We start from the raw sequence: 18,175 nt of genomic DNA on the forward strand, positions 1-18,175 counted from the left end.
TCTATTTCACAGAAAGGTAACAGAATCTAGTTTAGACAAAATATACGATCTCTTAAGCAAACAATCAGCTTAGTTTTTCTTAAAGTGGGGAAATGCCATCTCCCCTATCTCTATGTGCTACAGGGGAGGTAAGCTATAAATACAGGCTGCATTCTGTTTAACATACATTTCCAGAGGGGTGTTATTTTTCCCTAAAGAGAGAGTAGGAGGTCAAAGAAGCTTGGTAATCTTTGTTTAGACAAAGAAACAAAAATTTTTAAAAATCAAAGAAATAAAGGTCAGGAGAACCCAGATGATAAACTTAATATATACAACTTCAAAATGTCAATTCTATAAATATGTTAATGACTCTAAAAGAAATGATGAGTAAAATGAGCAAAGCAATGGGGAGATTTAGAGAAGACTGAATTTTCTTTCTAAAAAGGACCATATTGGGGGCCACAGGAATAGTATAAGAATCATAACTCCTATTTTAGCATATGACTGACCCAAGTTTGATCCCGGTACTACTCTGTCCCCAATGCATCAAACGTCACCCAGTTCTGCAGGCCCTGGACAGAAAGGGCCAGGAGAACTGTCAGGTTGTCCCAGATAATCTCTGGCATTGTAGAGAACTTGTAGAACCACATCTGAAAGCCACTGCACTGAACTACAGGCCTGATTGACCAAGAATCCACTGCTTGGGACCCCTCACCTCGCACAGGATCATATGGAAAAGTAAAAACCAAAGCACATAGTGTTTACAATTAAAAACAACAACCAAAGGGAAATCTGTCCTGTGCCTGTCTGTGTTTCTTGAATACCTGAAGGTCTCCTCAGAGGCCTAGGGAGCGCACCCCCAAAAAACTGTCATCTAGAGGCAGCAGAAGAAAGCGGCTGGTCTGCTTCACGACCGCGCACTCTTTCTAACCAATGAACCCCACCACAACACGCAGGAAAAACCACACTACAAGCGTGACAATGGGGAAACCTCACAGGCAAACACCATACATAGAGAATGAAGACGAAAGCTCGGATGACCTAAAAAATTCCAACCATCTGAGTAACCTCTCGGATAAGAAATTTAAAATAGCAATATGGAAGATGTTTGTAGAACTCAAAGAAAGCATAGATCGATCTGAACAAAACACAAAGACAGAAATCAGAAAACTCCAAACTGAAAAACACGGTAGCTCAACTGAAAACCTCAATGGATGGCCTCGCCAGCAGGGTAACAGCAGCTGAGGAGAGAATCAGAGTACTGGAAAATGATATGCAGAAAAACTCAACACAGCAGAAGGTTGGATTCATTTTTTTGACCCATTTTGCCACTCTGTGTCTTTTAATCGGTGAATTTAGTCCACTGACATTGAGGGAGATGATTTTTACAGGATTTAATGTCATCTTTGTAAATAAGTTTGCTGTGTTTGTTGGTCTCTCTTGTCTTAAAGTAGACCTTTCAGTTTTTCCTTTAAGACTGGTTTAAGAGTATATTAAGGAGGTAAAGGGCAGACAAAAAAAAAAAAACAAATCGGAGTGGGTAGGGGAGATGAGAAAGTGAAGTAAAAGGAAAACAAGTTAGGGCTTGGGTTAGGTTTATACTGGTGATGTGGAAGAGTGGCATATGTATATATCTAAAGTACAGACTTAACACTGAAAACATGAGATTTAAACTACAATCATCAAAGTTTGTACTGTGCCTAGCAATGTGGCATGTGAAGATGGAAGAGTAAAGAGGGGCAAAATGGAACATGGGAACACTGATGGAAGTTTACATTAGTGGTGGGATTGGTATTGAAGTATTGTGTTCCTAAAACTCAACAATTAATAACTTTGTCAATCATGGTTCTTTAACTAAGAAAATTGTAAGAGCTATAAAATAAAAGTGAAGTTCCAGTATGTTAAGTTAAAAAAAAAAAAAGAAATTATCCAAAATGGGGCCATAGAGATAGCACATTGGTAGTGTATTTGCCTTGTAGTTGGCTGACCCAGGACCTCGATTCGATTCCCAGGGTCCCATATGATCCTGCAAAATAGGAGTGATTTCTGAGTGCATAGCAACGCCTGAATAACCACTGAGCATTACCTGGTGTGCCCCCCCAAAAGAATTCCCCAAAATAAGAAATTACCCAAACTGGAATACAAAGAATATATATATTTTGAAAGCTATAATAAGCCTGGAGTAGTAACTGTAGTTTCAGAAAGAAAAGAAACTGGAAAATGATTTGGGGACATTGAGACAGTACTCTGGGTAAGGTACTTGCCTTGCATGTATCCAACCCAGGTTGGATCTCTGGTAACACATTTGGTTCTCTAAACACACATTTAAAAAAAGAAAAGATAAAGCTTGAGACTGGATGGGCAAGCCAAAATTACTTACACATATCTTAACAATAGGAGAATCCAACATAAAAAATTAGGCTTGCTTCTGATTGTCCTACAAGTTCAGAAAGCCTCATGTTGATGAGAAAGGTCATCATCTCTGCCACTAGTATCAAGTACCTACATTTCATGCTATCTACATATCAATGCAATGAAGCAGAAATTATTTTTCCATTTTCAGAAAAGAGGAAACAACTGTTCAAAGTAGTCTCTGAGTGCTCCAGCCATCAATTTGGGGCTAAACCAATAACTGATTACAGTTGTTGATCTATTGTAACAAGATCTATGAGCCACTTGTAGATTTTTCTGACCTATTCCATACTATGATTTTAATGGTGCATAGCAGAGGCATGCTTTGTCTTAGAGAATAGGCTGATTTAAGTGCTACATTTTTCATACATGAATTATCCAAATTCTAGAGGATGCAGCGGTAGAAGTGATCTTAGAGAAATGTTTGTAGTTTTGGCAAATTCTAATTTGTTCTTTGAAGTAATAAAACAACTCTTGAGTTTTCCAAGTAGCACTTTCATGTTCCAGGATTACTGACTTTTAAATGCTATCTCCCTTCTCAGGGATATGCTCCAGGGCGACATGTCCTACGCAGATCATCTGAGTCTCAGTGCCTTCTTCGAGGCCAACAAGCAGTTAGAAGTCACTGACTTCTAAGAACTAATCACAGGTAATTCTGCTTCAGCTACTTTGAGAGCATTCAAACCTTAGTTCTAATTTCAACAGTGTAAGGCATTTAAATCTGATGTCTATTGCCCCCTAAATTGAGAACAATGTCTTTCACAGAGGACTGATGCCAGTGACTGTAAGGTTTCTAAAATATAGTAAGTCCTCAACAAAGCATAAAAACAAACTTTATTATTATTATTATTATTATTATTATTATTATTATTATTATTTTTTACCAAAATCCATCCATTAAAATGAAATGGTTTTGATAGTTATCCATAGGGAAATTCTGTTTTTGCAGACCAGGGATATTCAATCTGATGCTTTAAGAAACCTATGCTGTTGATTGTGGAATATGTGCTCTCAATTTTGTTCAAGAAGAGCTAATCTTTAAATATTCTCAAGAGATATAGTGTTTTTTTTTTTTTTTTTTTTTTTTTGGCTTTTTTGGGCCACATTCAGTGATTCTCAGAAATTGCTCCTGGCTTGGGGGACCATATAGGACACCTGGGGATGGAACCACAGTCTGTCCTAGGTTAGCACGTGAAAGGCAGATGCCCTACCACTTGAATCACCTCTCCAGCCTCTATCATGATTATTATTACTATTATTATTATTGGTTTTTGGGTCATACCCAGTAGTGCTCAGAGGTTACTCCTGGCTCTATGCTCAGCAATCGCTTCTGGCAGGCTCGGGGGAACCATATGGGATGCGGGGATTTGAACCACTGCCCTTCTACATGCAAGGCAAACGCCCTACCTCCATGCTATCTCTCTGGCCCCTATTTTTAAATTTTTTCTTAAATTGAAAGAAAGGATGTATACACAGGGAAGACAGAAAATAAAACAAACTCACAAAGCAGGTAACAATATTCCTATTGGAAAAAGCTGCCTTCCAGCATTCTGAATAATTCATTCTTTCCATTTGTTTTTACTCTTAAAGAGTAACAATGAGCCGCAAGAATGTAAAACACCCTGAAGGGTCCAAAGAACTAGTCTAAAAAAATTAAGTAAAAAATAAAAAGAAACTTTTTGCTGGCACTCCTTTCATTCAAAGTACAGTATTTCTACATAAAGCCTTCTATTTCCAGGACTTAGTTTAATATTATATTAACATGTTTACTTCATTCAAAAAGTCTTAAAAAGTAGAATATCCAATGACATACCCCCAAACATAAGGTTATCTAATATTTGACAAAGGAGCCAAGAACTTGAAATGGAACAAAGACAATCTCTTCAACAAATGATGTTGGAACAACATCAATAACCACCTGTAAGAAACTAAAGATTGATCCATAGCTCACATCCTACACAAAAATCAACTCAAAATGGATTAAAGACCTTGAAATCAGAACCGAACCTATAAAGTTCATTGAGGAAAAATACAGGAAGAACACTTCTAATTTTAACCTGTGTTTTTGTTTGTTTGTTTGTTTGTTTTTGCCATACTTTTTGGTTTGATGTAGTCCTTTGATTTAAGTTTGATCCCAATGGCATTCTATCATCAAAGACACGGTGGATGATACTACATAAGGTAGAATTCTCTTGCAGTGCTCACTACCATATTGCTTAGTACTCTAGGAATATCCTAAAATGCTCCATGCACAATCTAATCCTGAAAGCTTCATTAAGCAAAGTTCACCCCCACCACTGATGAAGTACCTAGTACTTGGAAAAACCTTTCTCCTATGATAGGCCATTTTCATAAAAAAATTTTTTTCATTTACTTTTTAAATTAATTCATTTTTTAAACACTCTACCCATCTCATAAGGGTCATGCCTCCAACTGCAACCAATGAGTAGATCTCTAATGTCTGTATATAAGTGTGTATGTAGTGGATTCCTGTATGTGTGCCTAATCTGTATTGTAAATAATCCATGTCTATACTGCATATAGCACGTCTTATATATTACCCCTCTCTCCATTCAGAAATTTTATAGGGGTGCCTTCCACCCTGAACATTTGGCATGAGAACTAGATAGACTTAGACCTCAAGTTGATCGAACACTGAGTATATAACCCAGAACCCCAGATCCCAACCATAGAACTGGCACAATTCCCTGCACCAGCACCAGGAATCAAACTACCCCCCCCCTCCCAGAGAGGGCCTAATACCGTTCTGGCACCAACCTCAGCCAGGGTAGGTTCATATAATACCCTGATGACAAGGAAACAGCAATAGTCTTGATCTAAGAGCAGGTTGCCCTACTTCATCACCAAAGGTGAGATGAAACCAGAAGGCCGTCTGTCCTAGGATCTATGCAAAAACCAAGATCACTAATTACAAAAGACTGACTACGACAACCACCACTGAGCAGAACTTTTCCTGGGACCATAAAGAAAGACTATTCTATGCTTTGTCCTATGATCTGTTCAAAAACCAAGATCTCTAATTAAAGAGGGCTGACTTTGACAACTGTGACTGAGCAAGACATTTCCTGTCACCATAAAGACCATAAAGGACAACTAGCATGTCCTGAGACTATTGCCAGTCTCAGGATAGTATACTTCAAGAGTAAGAGACACCCTGTATCTCTTAGGACAAGGAAATTTCCTTTCTAATTTCCCCAATATTTACTGTGCCCAGGCAAAAACAAAGCAAAACAAAACAAAAAATCCCCAAAAACCAAAAAACAAACCCAAACAAAAATAATACTCCCCAAACTTGCCACATCTGCCCCCCATTTTCTTTTTTTATTTAATTTTTTCTTTTCTTTTTTTCTTTTATTTATATTTATAGCTTCTAGACAGGGTCTCTCACCAGTTATTTTTTTTTTTTTTCAGAACTACAGAACATGAATCATCTTGTTTGGCCTCATATTTCTCTGTTTTCCTACAAATTGAGAGAAGCAAAAAGTGGCTGTGACCCAGGGGCCAAGCAATCTCAGGAGCACTGAGTGAAACAAAAATGGTCAAACCTGGGGTGGGAGAGATAGCATGAAGGTAAGGTGTTTGCCTTGCATGCAGAAGGTCACTGGTTTAAATCCCGGCATCCTATATTGTCCCCTGAGCCAGGCAGGAGTGATTTCTGAACATAGATCCAGGAGTAACCTAAATACCCAACCCAAAGTCAACGATAATAGAATCAAAAGACCCGAACTAAAGCAAACTATACACAAAAGGGACCTGTTACACTAGCAGTCCAGGGGGGCTATGGGTGGAGGTATGGTATGCATGCTGGGAACAGTGTTGGAGGAAGGTCAACACTGGTGTTGGGAACGGCCCTAGTTCACTGTCACTATGTAGCTTAAATACAACTGTGAAAGATTTGTAATTCACATTGGTCTCAAAAATTTTATTTAAAAAAAGGTCTTAAAAAGTTTGACTATTGGGCTCTAGCACAGAAGATAGGGAGTTTGCCTTGCACACAGATGACTAAGGTTCAATTCCCAGCATTCCCCTGAGAAGACCAGGAATGATTTCTGAATCCAGAGCCTGGAGTATCCCTTGACTGCTGCTGGGAGTGGCCTCAAACTTAAAAAAAAAAAAGTTTGACTCTCGGACCAAGAATTTGGTTGAAGTAGTAGGATACGTGCCTTCCATATAACATTTAAGTAGCTTGTGACTTTCAGCACTACATTTCACATCCCTGGCCCTAGGGCCCCAGCAATAGATATGGTTTCCACAACAACAAAATATCAGAGCCCATAAACTTAGCAAGAGAAAAGAGAAAACTTCCTATTTACAGACACTTGCTCTTTGGATACACTACCACTTGACGTTTTATTCCTCAAAATCCATTAAAATTCTAATCTACTTTATCCTGTATCCGTGTCTTTTAAGAAAAATTATCTTCACTGAATTAAAAATAACCACAGGATTAAATGTATATTATGACATAACACTACAGAAAGCCACTAAACTTAATGATCAGTTTAGCTACAATTCACTTTATACTCTACCTTCAAATTTGAAGAAATGCTAATTAGAAAAAACTAGCTAAAGTGAAGTTGCTTGGATACAAAAACATTCACTTCCCATGCACTGATGAATTCAAAACTTTTCCTTTAAAATCTTAGATTGCATCATATTCTATGAGCTATTTCTTGAAATAAATTAGCAAACAAAAATCTGGGACGAACATCACACGTTAATTTTGCTTTTAAAAACACAAATGTTCTTATAAAACCGCACACTCTATCATTCTAATTGAAAACAGGGGGATACAAGTGAAGGAAATAAAAAAGCCAAGTGCTTGCTTTATATTGAAAGTGGAAAAGCTGTGAATATGTTGATGACAACATAGCATATCATGGAAACAGCACTTCCTACATATGCTTACAGTCAAATTATAGTCAGTGTCACTTTCTATTCAAATGAATTAAAATGGTTTATAGTTCTGTCTAGCTAATGATGTTAGCGATTTCTTGAGGGACATCATGTATCATGAATAAGCTGAACTTTATTCCAAATATATCTTATCTTACATCTTAAGGAAGTTACAATATAATCATCAAGTGCACTTTCATTTGTGCAAAAAATGTATTTTATCAGAGACAAAGTCAATGCATTCTTAATATGCAGCCTCTTGACTCCCAAGGGAAAGTACAGATAGGAGTTTGGGTAATATTATTTCTTTGTTCAACAAAGTTAAAAAAAAAAAAAAACTCAACTAGGGGCCAGCGAGGTGGCGCTAGAGGCAAGGTGTGTCTGCCTTGCAAGCACTAGCCAAGGAAAGACCACGGTGCGATCCCCCGGCGTCCCATATGGTTCCCCCAAGCCAAGGGCAATTTCTGAGCGCTTAACCAAGAGTAGCCCCTGAGTATCAAACAGGTGTGGCCCGAAAAATAAACAAACAAACAAACAAAAAAACTCAACTAAGTAATTTGATAGAATGGAATGTGGTATGCCAGACATAATCTGAATCACAATACCGTTCTACTTTATTAAAATATAGTGTGCATCCGTTTATTTTCCTAACAGCTGTTCTGTCTAAAAGTGATCATCTGTTTTTTTCTAAAGAAGCGACATAATGACGTCTGACCAAGAGTACCATATAGTAATGGTGGAGTGAAGAAGGACTATGTAAACTAAATTAATTGGTCTTTCTGTTTGCTTACAGATCATATCTGGCAGTGCTCAAGGGCTGGCTACTGACTCCAAGCTTTGTGTTCAGGGTGTGTGTATGTGTGTGTTTGTGTGTGTGTGTGTGTGTGTGTGTGTGTGTGTGTGTGTGTGTGAATCCAACTTCATTTGAGAAAAACAAAAGAGGGACGCATCAAAAGAGCAAGGAGTCTGGGATGGGAAAAGGCAGAGGATTCATGGGGTAGGAAGTAGGCAGCGGTCCCTAAATTCTTTACTTGGCTGCAGCCTGCCCAGATATCCCAGCTTCTAGACTCAAGAGCTGAGTTCAGAGAACCTACCATATTGGATGCTGGGGATTGAACCTGAGTAGGCTCTGTGTGAGGCACACACGCCTTACCTGTTATACTACGGCCCTAGCTCCTTAATCGGTCATTTTGAATGCCACCTATCCAAAAGGTATCCAGTCAAAATAAATAATGGGATGGCTGAGGGAGAGAGATAATGGGATAAAAGAAACCTCCAGCATGACATTTACATCTCTTCCCCCTCATCTATGTTTAGACAGGCACAGGACAGCAGAAGTTCTTACCCATGTGTAGGCTGGATTGGCCACATGCAAGGCAAGTAATCTATCTGCTGTACTACTGCTCTGGCCACAAAGACTTCAAAATTTAAAAAAGGAAAAAAATAAATGTAAGGAAGGAAACTAAACAACTTGGAAAGTTTTCCCCTAACCCAAGCATTTCACAGAATTCTTTTTTTTTTTAAGTATCTTTATTCACAGTGGAGATAAGTAATAGAAACAATTTCCTAAAGTAAAGTTCAAACAAAAAGTTTGCAGAGCAATAATTTGCTATTTCAATAAAAATTTCAGTTATTTTTATGCTGCTTACAAAAATACTGATAAACCCTATACATAAAAATAATATGGGGCTGGTGAGATAGCATGGAGGTAGGGCATTTGCCTTGTATGCAGAAGGATGGTGGTTCGAATCCTGGCATCTCATATGGTCCCCTGAGCCTGCCGGGAGCGATTTCTGAGTATAGAGCCAGAAGTAACCCCTGAGTGCTTACCGGGTGTGACCCAAAAACCAAAATAAATAAATAAATAATAATATACATTAAGAACACAATCTTCTATTCTCAATCATCTTGCCAATCATTTTGGTATAATGTCAAAAAGAAGTAAAACATACTTTTTAGGGGCCGGAGCGGTGATGCAAGCTGTAAGGCGTCTGCCTTGTGCATGCCAACCTAGGATGGACCCCGGTTCTATCCCCTAGTGTCCCATATGGTCCCCCGAGCCAGGAGCAATTTCTGAGCGCATAGCCAGGGTTAACCCCTGAGCATCACCGGTGTGACCCCAAAACAAAACAAAACAAAACAAACTCCACACTTTTTAAACCCTTAAAGGACATCAGATGGTTTTGGTGTCACTTAAGCCCTGTGAGAGAACAAGAAAATGATAAAAACACACTGAGAGGCAGATACCAAAGTTTAGCCTCTTGTGGTTTCTTTGGAAGAGCCCAAAAGGCACTTGAATGGGACGTTCAAATTCCATGAGCATGTATCATGGAAAGATGTGCAACATCACTGTTTTACTCATCTGGCTATTTGTAGGAATTAAATGTCAACAGTATTACTGCCCACACATGTTGGCCCCAAGGCTGGCCATGCTATAGTCATCTGTGACTGCAGAAACCCCACGAGGCCCCAAAAATGTATGAGAGCTAAGTCTATATTGATATTTCCAAGTCATGGGAATGGCAATTAGTATTATGGCCCTTTATCAGGAACCACCAAAGTCGTAGCTTGGAAATAACATTTGATGGAATCTGTCACGAATACTCGTGGTTAGTGACTATTTAACAGCCACTCAAAAGTTTCCCAGGGATTCATATGACAATGAGTAGTAATTAATTCTGCTCTTGTTTAGCCCTGCCTGCCATGCTCCAAATAGAAGACTTTGTTGTCCACAGCAAAGCTGGAGCTAGCCAGACTTTCATTCCATTACTGGGTAGGCTTAGCTCCTTAAACTTTAGATTTATCATCTAAAATGGGGATTGGGGGAGTCTTATTTCTTAATGTGGGTAGCTTAGTTTGAAACAGTACAAACACCAATAGGTGTCATATACTTGAAGGCATTCCCTTGTAGTAGCCTACTCAAATGATAGCAGATATTTTATTTGTTTGTTTGTTTTTTTGGGCCACACCTGGTGATGCTCCTGGCTTGGGGGACCATATGGGATGCAGGGGGATCAAACCATGGTCCATCCTATAACAGATTCCTTGTTATAGAACTTCCTAGTTCCAAAAAATAATTTTGATGATTTATGAACACTTTAGTAATTAATATTTATCTGTACTAGATGATAAAATTCATGAAAACAGAGAATATACTTGGTTTGTCCATTACACCCAACATCATATACAGCAGCATTGTAATATATGCTAAACATCTATTTGTGGGCAAATGCGTTGATAAATAAACAACAATAACAAAAAAGGGTTCACCACTTGCCTTTATTAGGTTCATAGGCCAATTCAGCAGTTACCAATTTTTGTTTGCTTTTGGGCCACACCCAGGGGGCTCAAAGCTCACTCCTGGTTTTGAGTACAGAGATAGCTCCTGGATGATGAGACATTGGGAATTGAATCCATGTCAGTCACATACAAGGCAAGGGACTTACCCTAGTAATTACCATTTTTATCTGCACATCAAAATCACATACCTGTTACTATGATTTTCTAAGTTTTTCTATAATAGCAAAAAGTTTCTAAAATGGTACGAATGTTCTCTCTGCACTATTCAATATTGTATTTATTAGTCCATGGTACTATTAACCATTCAAAACTTGTCTACTTGTCTACCAAGGCTGCCAATTTTACATTTTATTTAGCTGTAACTAACTTTAAAAAACTTGACTTCAAACTATCCTATTAAAAATATGTAACTCCTAATCTAGACAAGAAGGTTCAAAATTCATCTTGTGATAGTTTCCATCCATTGAAAAAATGTAATTGGGTGAAGAAAATGGTAATAAAACTGTGCATTCAGCCCTTGAATTTTCTTGCCTGACACACCTCTCCCTCTTGTCACATCCAAGAAATTTGTGACCAAGAAAATCATACAACTGTTGTGTATGTAAATATTTTAGGGGATTACTAGGTTACTCACCCTAACCTGATTGGTGATTGTGCAAGGTGATTGTGCAGGGTGGCAGACGCGTGCTCCGAGCTGGAAGAGAAAGGCCTCATTCTCCATCCCTCCATCAGTCAACCTCTTCAGGGGCTGACTTGCAATATGCAACATATTCCCATCCAGTACAAAAGTCACTGTGGAGGTGCTAAATGATGAGTTTATTGTGACCAAAAAAGGAAATGTCTTGAGCAAGAAGAGTTAGGAGAAAAAATGTCACACAGGACCCTGATACAGAAATTGTGGTGGCACCTTATAGGTACAAATCATAGCTCACTGTTCAGTGGCTCAGATGTTGTGTGTCACATATATAAATTATAACATCATGGAGAACTGACTCTACTGAGGCATGTAATGGCTTATATAATCATCATAAATAGAGACTTGCTCAATAGTATTTATAGAATGGCTAACAATACAGAAAAGGCATGTACATTTCTTATCTTTTTTCCCTATCAACTGTGCTGTGTAGCTACTACTGTAGCAGGTGATGTGTTAAGAGACTTAAATACTATACTTTATTCTGTCCGTGTAATATTTTTATAAATTATATCTGATCTCATCTTTGTGTCACTTAAGACCCATGAAAGTTAAAGAATTTTGACTTTAACAAACTGACAAAGTTAGGATTGATACTGAATTTAGTTGTTTTTTTTTTGTTTGTTTGATGTAAAAACAGATTTTATTCAGAGATACTGAGGAGAAGGAGGGATGGGATAAGAAAGAGAGAAAGTGGGACCAGAGAGGTGGCACAAGCGGTAAGGTATCTGTCTTGCCTGTGCTAGCCTAGGACAGATTGCAGGTGGATGACGCCCCAGATAGTCCCCAATCCAGGAGTGATTTCTGAGCATGTAGCCAGGAGAAACTCCTGAGCATCATCAGGTGTGACCCAAAAACCAAAAAAAGAGAAAAACTAACTTGCTCAAGGTAGAACACAGATTTATTTTTCCCAAAGGTGGAGAGAGCTCTAGTACACAACAAAGCATGAAAGTCCACTTCTCAAGAGGGAGATGCGGGCAACATGTGCTCTGGCACCATGTACCCAGACAGCATATGTGTTCCCAAGTTTCTTTATGTAATGACTAAACACCACTGTTCCTCACCAAAAAAAAAAAAAAAAAAAAAGCAGACTTAACTATGAAATCATCTTCCCATATCAAGGACAGAAAACCACCAGAAGTCTTCAATGAATCGTATCTCCAGGAAAATTTTACTTATTCATCTCCTCAAATGATCAATATAAAGATCCCATCACAACACAGAAGCTGATTAAAATAAAACATTGAAACATATTGGGGTCAGAGTGACAGTATAGTGGGTAAGGTGCCTGACAGGTGCCTGCCTTGCAAGTGCTGAACAGAATTTTATCCCTGACATCCATATAGTCCCCCAAGCCTGACAGTAGTGATTCCTGAGTGCAGAGCCAGGAGTAACTCCTGAGTATTGCTGGGTATAACACCCCCCCCAAAATAACCCCCCCCAAAAAAAAACTCTTAGAAATATTGTAAATTAGGTATATAATTTAGACCAAGATAAACCATCGTTTTGGTCATTATCTGACAGCTAAATTTATTTGCCTTAATGAGAAGTTAGTGTTTCATTGAATATAAAGAAATTAGATAAAGGTATCACATAACCAGAGTATAAAATGTGTCAACAATTAAGATTATAGAATGTCTTAGGTCTAGAGGCTGGAATGAAGATAAAGACTATTAGGTTTCCAGTTAGTTGAGACTATTGATTCCTTGTTATGATAAGGAAAGGGGGAGGGCATACAGTGTCTTTGAGTGTTGAATTTTGCCTTGCTAAATATTCCTTCTGTATTTTGTTTGTTGGAGCATAATAGGCAGTGCTCAGTACTTATTCCTGTGTCTGAGCTCAGGAATCACTTCTGGAGGAGCCTGTGGGACTTTTAGGGGGACAATCCGGGGTTTGAACCCAGGTTGTCAATGTGCAAAGCATCATGCACTCTTTGTGGTCTTCAACATTGTGATTTTCTGACAATCATGCAATTAAATAAAATGATTAATACATGTGAAAGACATATAGCATTTTTTTTTTTTTTTGGTTTTTCGGGCCACACCTGTTTGATGCACAGGGGTTACTCCTGGCTAAGCGGTCAGAAATCGTCCCTGGCTTGGGGGAACCATATGGGACGCCGGGGGATAGAACCACGGTTCTTCCTTGGCTAGCGTTTGCAAGGCAGACACCTTACCTCTAGCGCCACCTCACCGGCCCCGACATATAGCATTTATTGAATTCCTCAAAAGAGGAGGCTTTTTAGAGAAAATGGTAGCTCATTAAATTCCATCAAGCACAATCTCCATTTTACAGAAGAATGAAGATTTAGAGCATGAATGTAACCATGCCTGGCCTTGTTAAGGGTCAGAGCCAGAATGCAAATACCAAATGCCCAAATACAAAATCTGTGCTCATTTCCATCATATTCCATGACTTACCTCACCGCAGGTTTTCGGCTAAGCAGCATATTGTCTGCCTGCCTGCCTGTCTGCCTGTCTATTTATGTAGACGTGCTGCATCTCAGCAATTCTCGTGGGTGATAGCACTTCACGAGAAGAAAGTGGAAGCACAAGTGGCCAAATATGAAATAAATGAAACCACACAGAGAATGTGGGGTCAACACGTTTCTGCCAGGAATGCGACAAGTTTAATTTTTTGAGCAGGGGAATTTATAGGTGTAAAATTAGCCAGAGGTGAAGAATAATTGTAATTACAGAGCCTAGTACAACAATAACAATACCTAAGCTATGGGTGTGACTGTAAAAATTCTAAGTTACAAGAGAGGTCACAACTCAAGGTAACTCCTTGCAAGCTTACTTTAAATGCAAAATCAGGATTAGGAGGAAATATCTAGAAATTAGGAAATATCTAGAAACTTGATCTTTCTAGGCTGGACTCTATAGTTTTAGAGGTTAAGTGAAGGGAGGAACCAAATCCCCAAGAATGAGCTTCCCTATTTCTAAAGGAGGGTCAAGATCTGCATTCTGGTTACGCCCTTGATTACCAGAAAACTGCAGTTGCAAAGAGAAAATTGTCTTTGCTTTTAGGGCTGACTATATCCAGAAAAAAGGGTTCTCAAATAAACTTTGGTGTTAAAATTTCTGAGCCAAATTATATTTGATAGAGGCCATTATTTTGCCCGATATATACAAAGGAGAGATAGTCAAATACTGGCTGAAAATGTACTGCCAGGCATCTCTCTGGAAATTCCTCAACTATCCACGCAGGGGAAAAAGGCATCCACAGCGGGTCTTTTGAGGAACCCCATGGGGCCTAAATTAGTTCTACCCACCAGGAAAATCTGAGGATACATCAGGTGGGCTGAGCCTCCCTAAAAGCTTAGGTATGCTCTGGCAATCTATCATCTGTCTGTCTGCCTGTCTGCCTACCTTCCTACCTTACTGCCTGCCTGCCTGCCTGCCTACCTACATACCTATTATCCATATATATACTCGAGTATAAACTGAGTTTTTCAAGCACAGAGTATGTGCTGAAAAACCCAAACTAGGCGTATACTTGGGTCATACAGGTTGATTTACATGCGAATCACACGTAGGTAGTCTCCAGTTGTCTTCTGCCGTCTGCTGGAGGGGCAGAGCTTCAGCTCAGTCCACAAATCCTGGCTGAGCTGAAGAGGTAGGCAGCTGAACTGAACTGTATGCTACTGAACTATTTAACCCACAATATTCAATGGCACATTTAATTAAGTAAAAAACCCACTTAAGGCAGTAAAATCATGTAAATAAATTTATAAATCCTGATTCCTTATAATCAGGGATTTTGGAGTAAAAGGATTCAGGATTTTTAAACATTTACTTACAATGCTTTACTGTCTTAAATGGTTTATTCACTTTTGTTAAAGCTGCCATTAAATATTATGGGTTAATGTGGTATGTTAATGGTTATACAGTATATCAAACAATCATGTATTGTAAATATAATCATGTTTTTACATATTTATTTACTGATTCCTCAATTATTGTAATTGTTTTGGGTACATATTTTTATTGTTGAAATTTATCAGTGGCTGCTGTATTTTCCACCTCGGCTTATACTAGAGTCACTAAGTTTTCCCAGTTTTTAGGGTAAAATTAGGGGAGGGTCAGCTTATACTTGAGTATATACTATCTATCTCCTCCCTCCCTCCCTCCCTCCCTCCCTCCCTCCCTCCCTCCCTCCCTCCCTCCCTCCCTCCCTCCCTCCTTCCTTCCTTCCTTCCTTCCTTCCTTCCTTCCTTCCTTCCTTCCTTCCTTCCTTCCTTCCTTCCTTCCTTCCTTCCTTGATGAGCAACAAATAACTGATCTTCCTTCCTTCTTTCTTCCCTCCCTCTCTCTTTCCCTCCTTCCTTCCTTAATTTTTGGACCACACCCAGCCACTGACTTTGCTCTCAGGCATTATACCTGACAGGGTCTAGGGACCATATCTGATGCTGGAGGTTAAACCTGGGTTGTCCACAAGCAATGAAAATGCCCAACAATAGTACTCTCTCTCCAGCCTTCAGGCAACAAATTTCTTAAAGGTTTAACCTTTGAGTGATGAAGTGGGTACTGCAATTATGATAACAAACATGTCAGAGACCTTGACACATTTTATGTTTCCAAGGCACTCTGTCCTGAGGCCCTGGCAGCTACCATTTCTTGTGGCTACCCATTGTTGACCTTAATTTGGTTTGTTTCTTTTTATTTACTGACAAAAATCTTTGTCTCCATGATGACAGTCAACAGACCAAAGCACAGGTAACTTGGCATCCCTGAGTCACAAGGAAAAATGAGTTAGCAGATTGGGTCCAGCCCTGAGTTTAACCTTGTCCCCTCTTGCTACCAAATTTCATTTTCAAATGTGTTTAGAGACTCTCAAGAAGAAAACGATCTTCTGTGTTTAACTTAGGCCACAAAATTACAGACTGCCTGAGACATGGAGAAGTTTTAAATTCCTTACATTTCTTGCAGCAAATTTACCTACAAGTCTATTGAATGTATAATAAAATACACAACTATTCTTTTCCCTTTGGAAAAGTAAGCAAGTTTGAGCAGATATCAGAGCCAGAGGAAAAAAGAAATAAACCTAAATTTCTTTGACTTGGTTAATTTTCTATTTGTAACCTTTGCTATAAACTTAGCATCTACAAATAACAAAGAAAACACTATAGTCAGTATATATGACTGATTTTATTATATATAACTCATGCTTTGGGATGTACTTACCTTGACCGGAATTATATATTGCTTTTACGGACTTTTTCACTTTCTGTAAGGCTGTCCTATCTTGGTCTAGAGCCTGAAAGAGAAAAATGGGGGGATGGGGAAAGAGATATGGTCAAAATTTTGGCCAAAAATAAAGAGAATAAGTTATAACTGCATAGAAAAAGAAAACTGACATATTAACAAGCAATCAACCATGTTAGAGATGTAACAGAGGCTTGAGAATTTATGTGCTTGGGATATTTGGGAGTTGTACCAGAAAGCTCAATGTTGGGTAAAATGATAGAGTTCTATTTCAAATATGCACAGGATAGAAAGAGATTCCTGAGAAATCCTAAGACTTATTTCTACACCTCAGAGCAGTGCTTCCCAAACTCAGCAAGAACCTCCCCTGCCTTAGAAGAATCTGGGGCAGTTGGTTCAGGTGCAATTTGGGGATCATTTTCTGTTTGCTTCTTTGCTTAAATAAGATAAGATTTCCAGCATGGCAATGAGTAGTCCGTCCCCCCCCCGCCCCCCAACCCCGACAACGAAGTGGTAGACTAAATAAGTCTGGGAGCTTTAACAGAGTTTATATGAGGATCCTACACCCAAGGGAACCAAGGACATGGATCTTGTCACCAGTGGCAACTATGGAAAGAACATTTCATTAAAAGTAATAAGTGACCTGGAAGGCTTTACACAATATTAAAGGACTCCTTTTGAGGGAAACAAAATATAGTAGAAAGCTAGTTGTATATAAGGTTTCTGTGTATTAAAATAAACACTGCATATAAAATGAGGCTGGTAATCATAATTTGTTGATGAGTAATAAACATATATACATAAATATATCTGTGCTGTAAGTAGAGGGTTCTAAAGGACAGGCCCTGATGATTTCTAATCTAAGTGCCAGATACACAATTGTGTCCTGTCTCTGAAAGTTTACTGACTTGTACATTTAGAATATGCAGTCTTTTCTACATGTTTATTATACTTCAAAAGTCAGTTTAAAAAGTGGATGGATGGGGCCGGGCAGTGACACTAAAGGTAAGGTGCGCCTGCCTTGTCTGCACTAGCCTTGGATGGACCACGGTTCGATCCCCCGGTGTCCCATATGGTCCCCCAAGAAGCCAGGAGCAACTTCTGAGCGCATAGCCAGGAGTAACCCCTGAGCGTTACAGGGTGTGGCCCAAAAACCAAAAAAAAAAAAAAAAAAAAAGTGGATGGACAGTGAACAAGTCTAGACACATGCTGCAAAGACCAAACTTTGGTTGTTGGGGGGGATCGGCCACTCCCAACAACACTCAGGGGTTACTCCCAGCTATGCACTCAGAAATCACTCCTGGCTTGGAGGACCATATGGGATTGCCTTAGCACTCCGCGACACTGCTCCTGCCCTGAGTCCAAACTTCTTAAAGTAACAATGCTCTTCTCTGTTTCCTCAGGAGATTCAATAATCAATCAGCTCAGATAGAATGTCAAGATTTGGATGAACCAAGATTAATAATTATTTAGCATGTAAACATATATGCTAAGCTTATATAGAAAAATTGAAAATTAAGTATGCATTCATATCCATCTAAGCCTTAAAATTTCAGCTAATAAAATGAAGTCCAAAGAGGTTACAACTAGGGGCCAGAGAAATAGCATAGCAGTAGGGCGTTTGCCTTGCATGTAGCCAATCCAGGACGAACAGTGGTTCAAATCC

At 39.0% G+C, this 18,175-nt stretch overlaps 1 protein-coding gene across 2 annotated transcripts in view; it reads right to left on the minus strand.

Annotated features, from left to right (window-relative positions):
* ASAP1 (ArfGAP with SH3 domain, ankyrin repeat and PH domain 1) overlaps nt 1–18,175 on the minus strand; it is a 310,217-nt gene that overhangs the window by 133,474 nt on the left and 158,568 nt on the right. For both annotated transcript variants that reach the window (XM_049765558.1, XM_049765559.1), the window contains one exon: nt 16,489–16,561. In XM_049765558.1, the coding sequence (XP_049621515.1) occupies nt 16,489–16,561 (73 nt within the window). The remainder of the gene's footprint in view (nt 1–16,488; nt 16,562–18,175) is intronic.

This window comes from Suncus etruscus, chromosome 19, assembly GCF_024139225.1.
Source record: "Suncus etruscus isolate mSunEtr1 chromosome 19, mSunEtr1.pri.cur, whole genome shotgun sequence".
NCBI lineage: Eukaryota > Metazoa > Chordata > Mammalia > Eulipotyphla > Soricidae > Suncus > Suncus etruscus.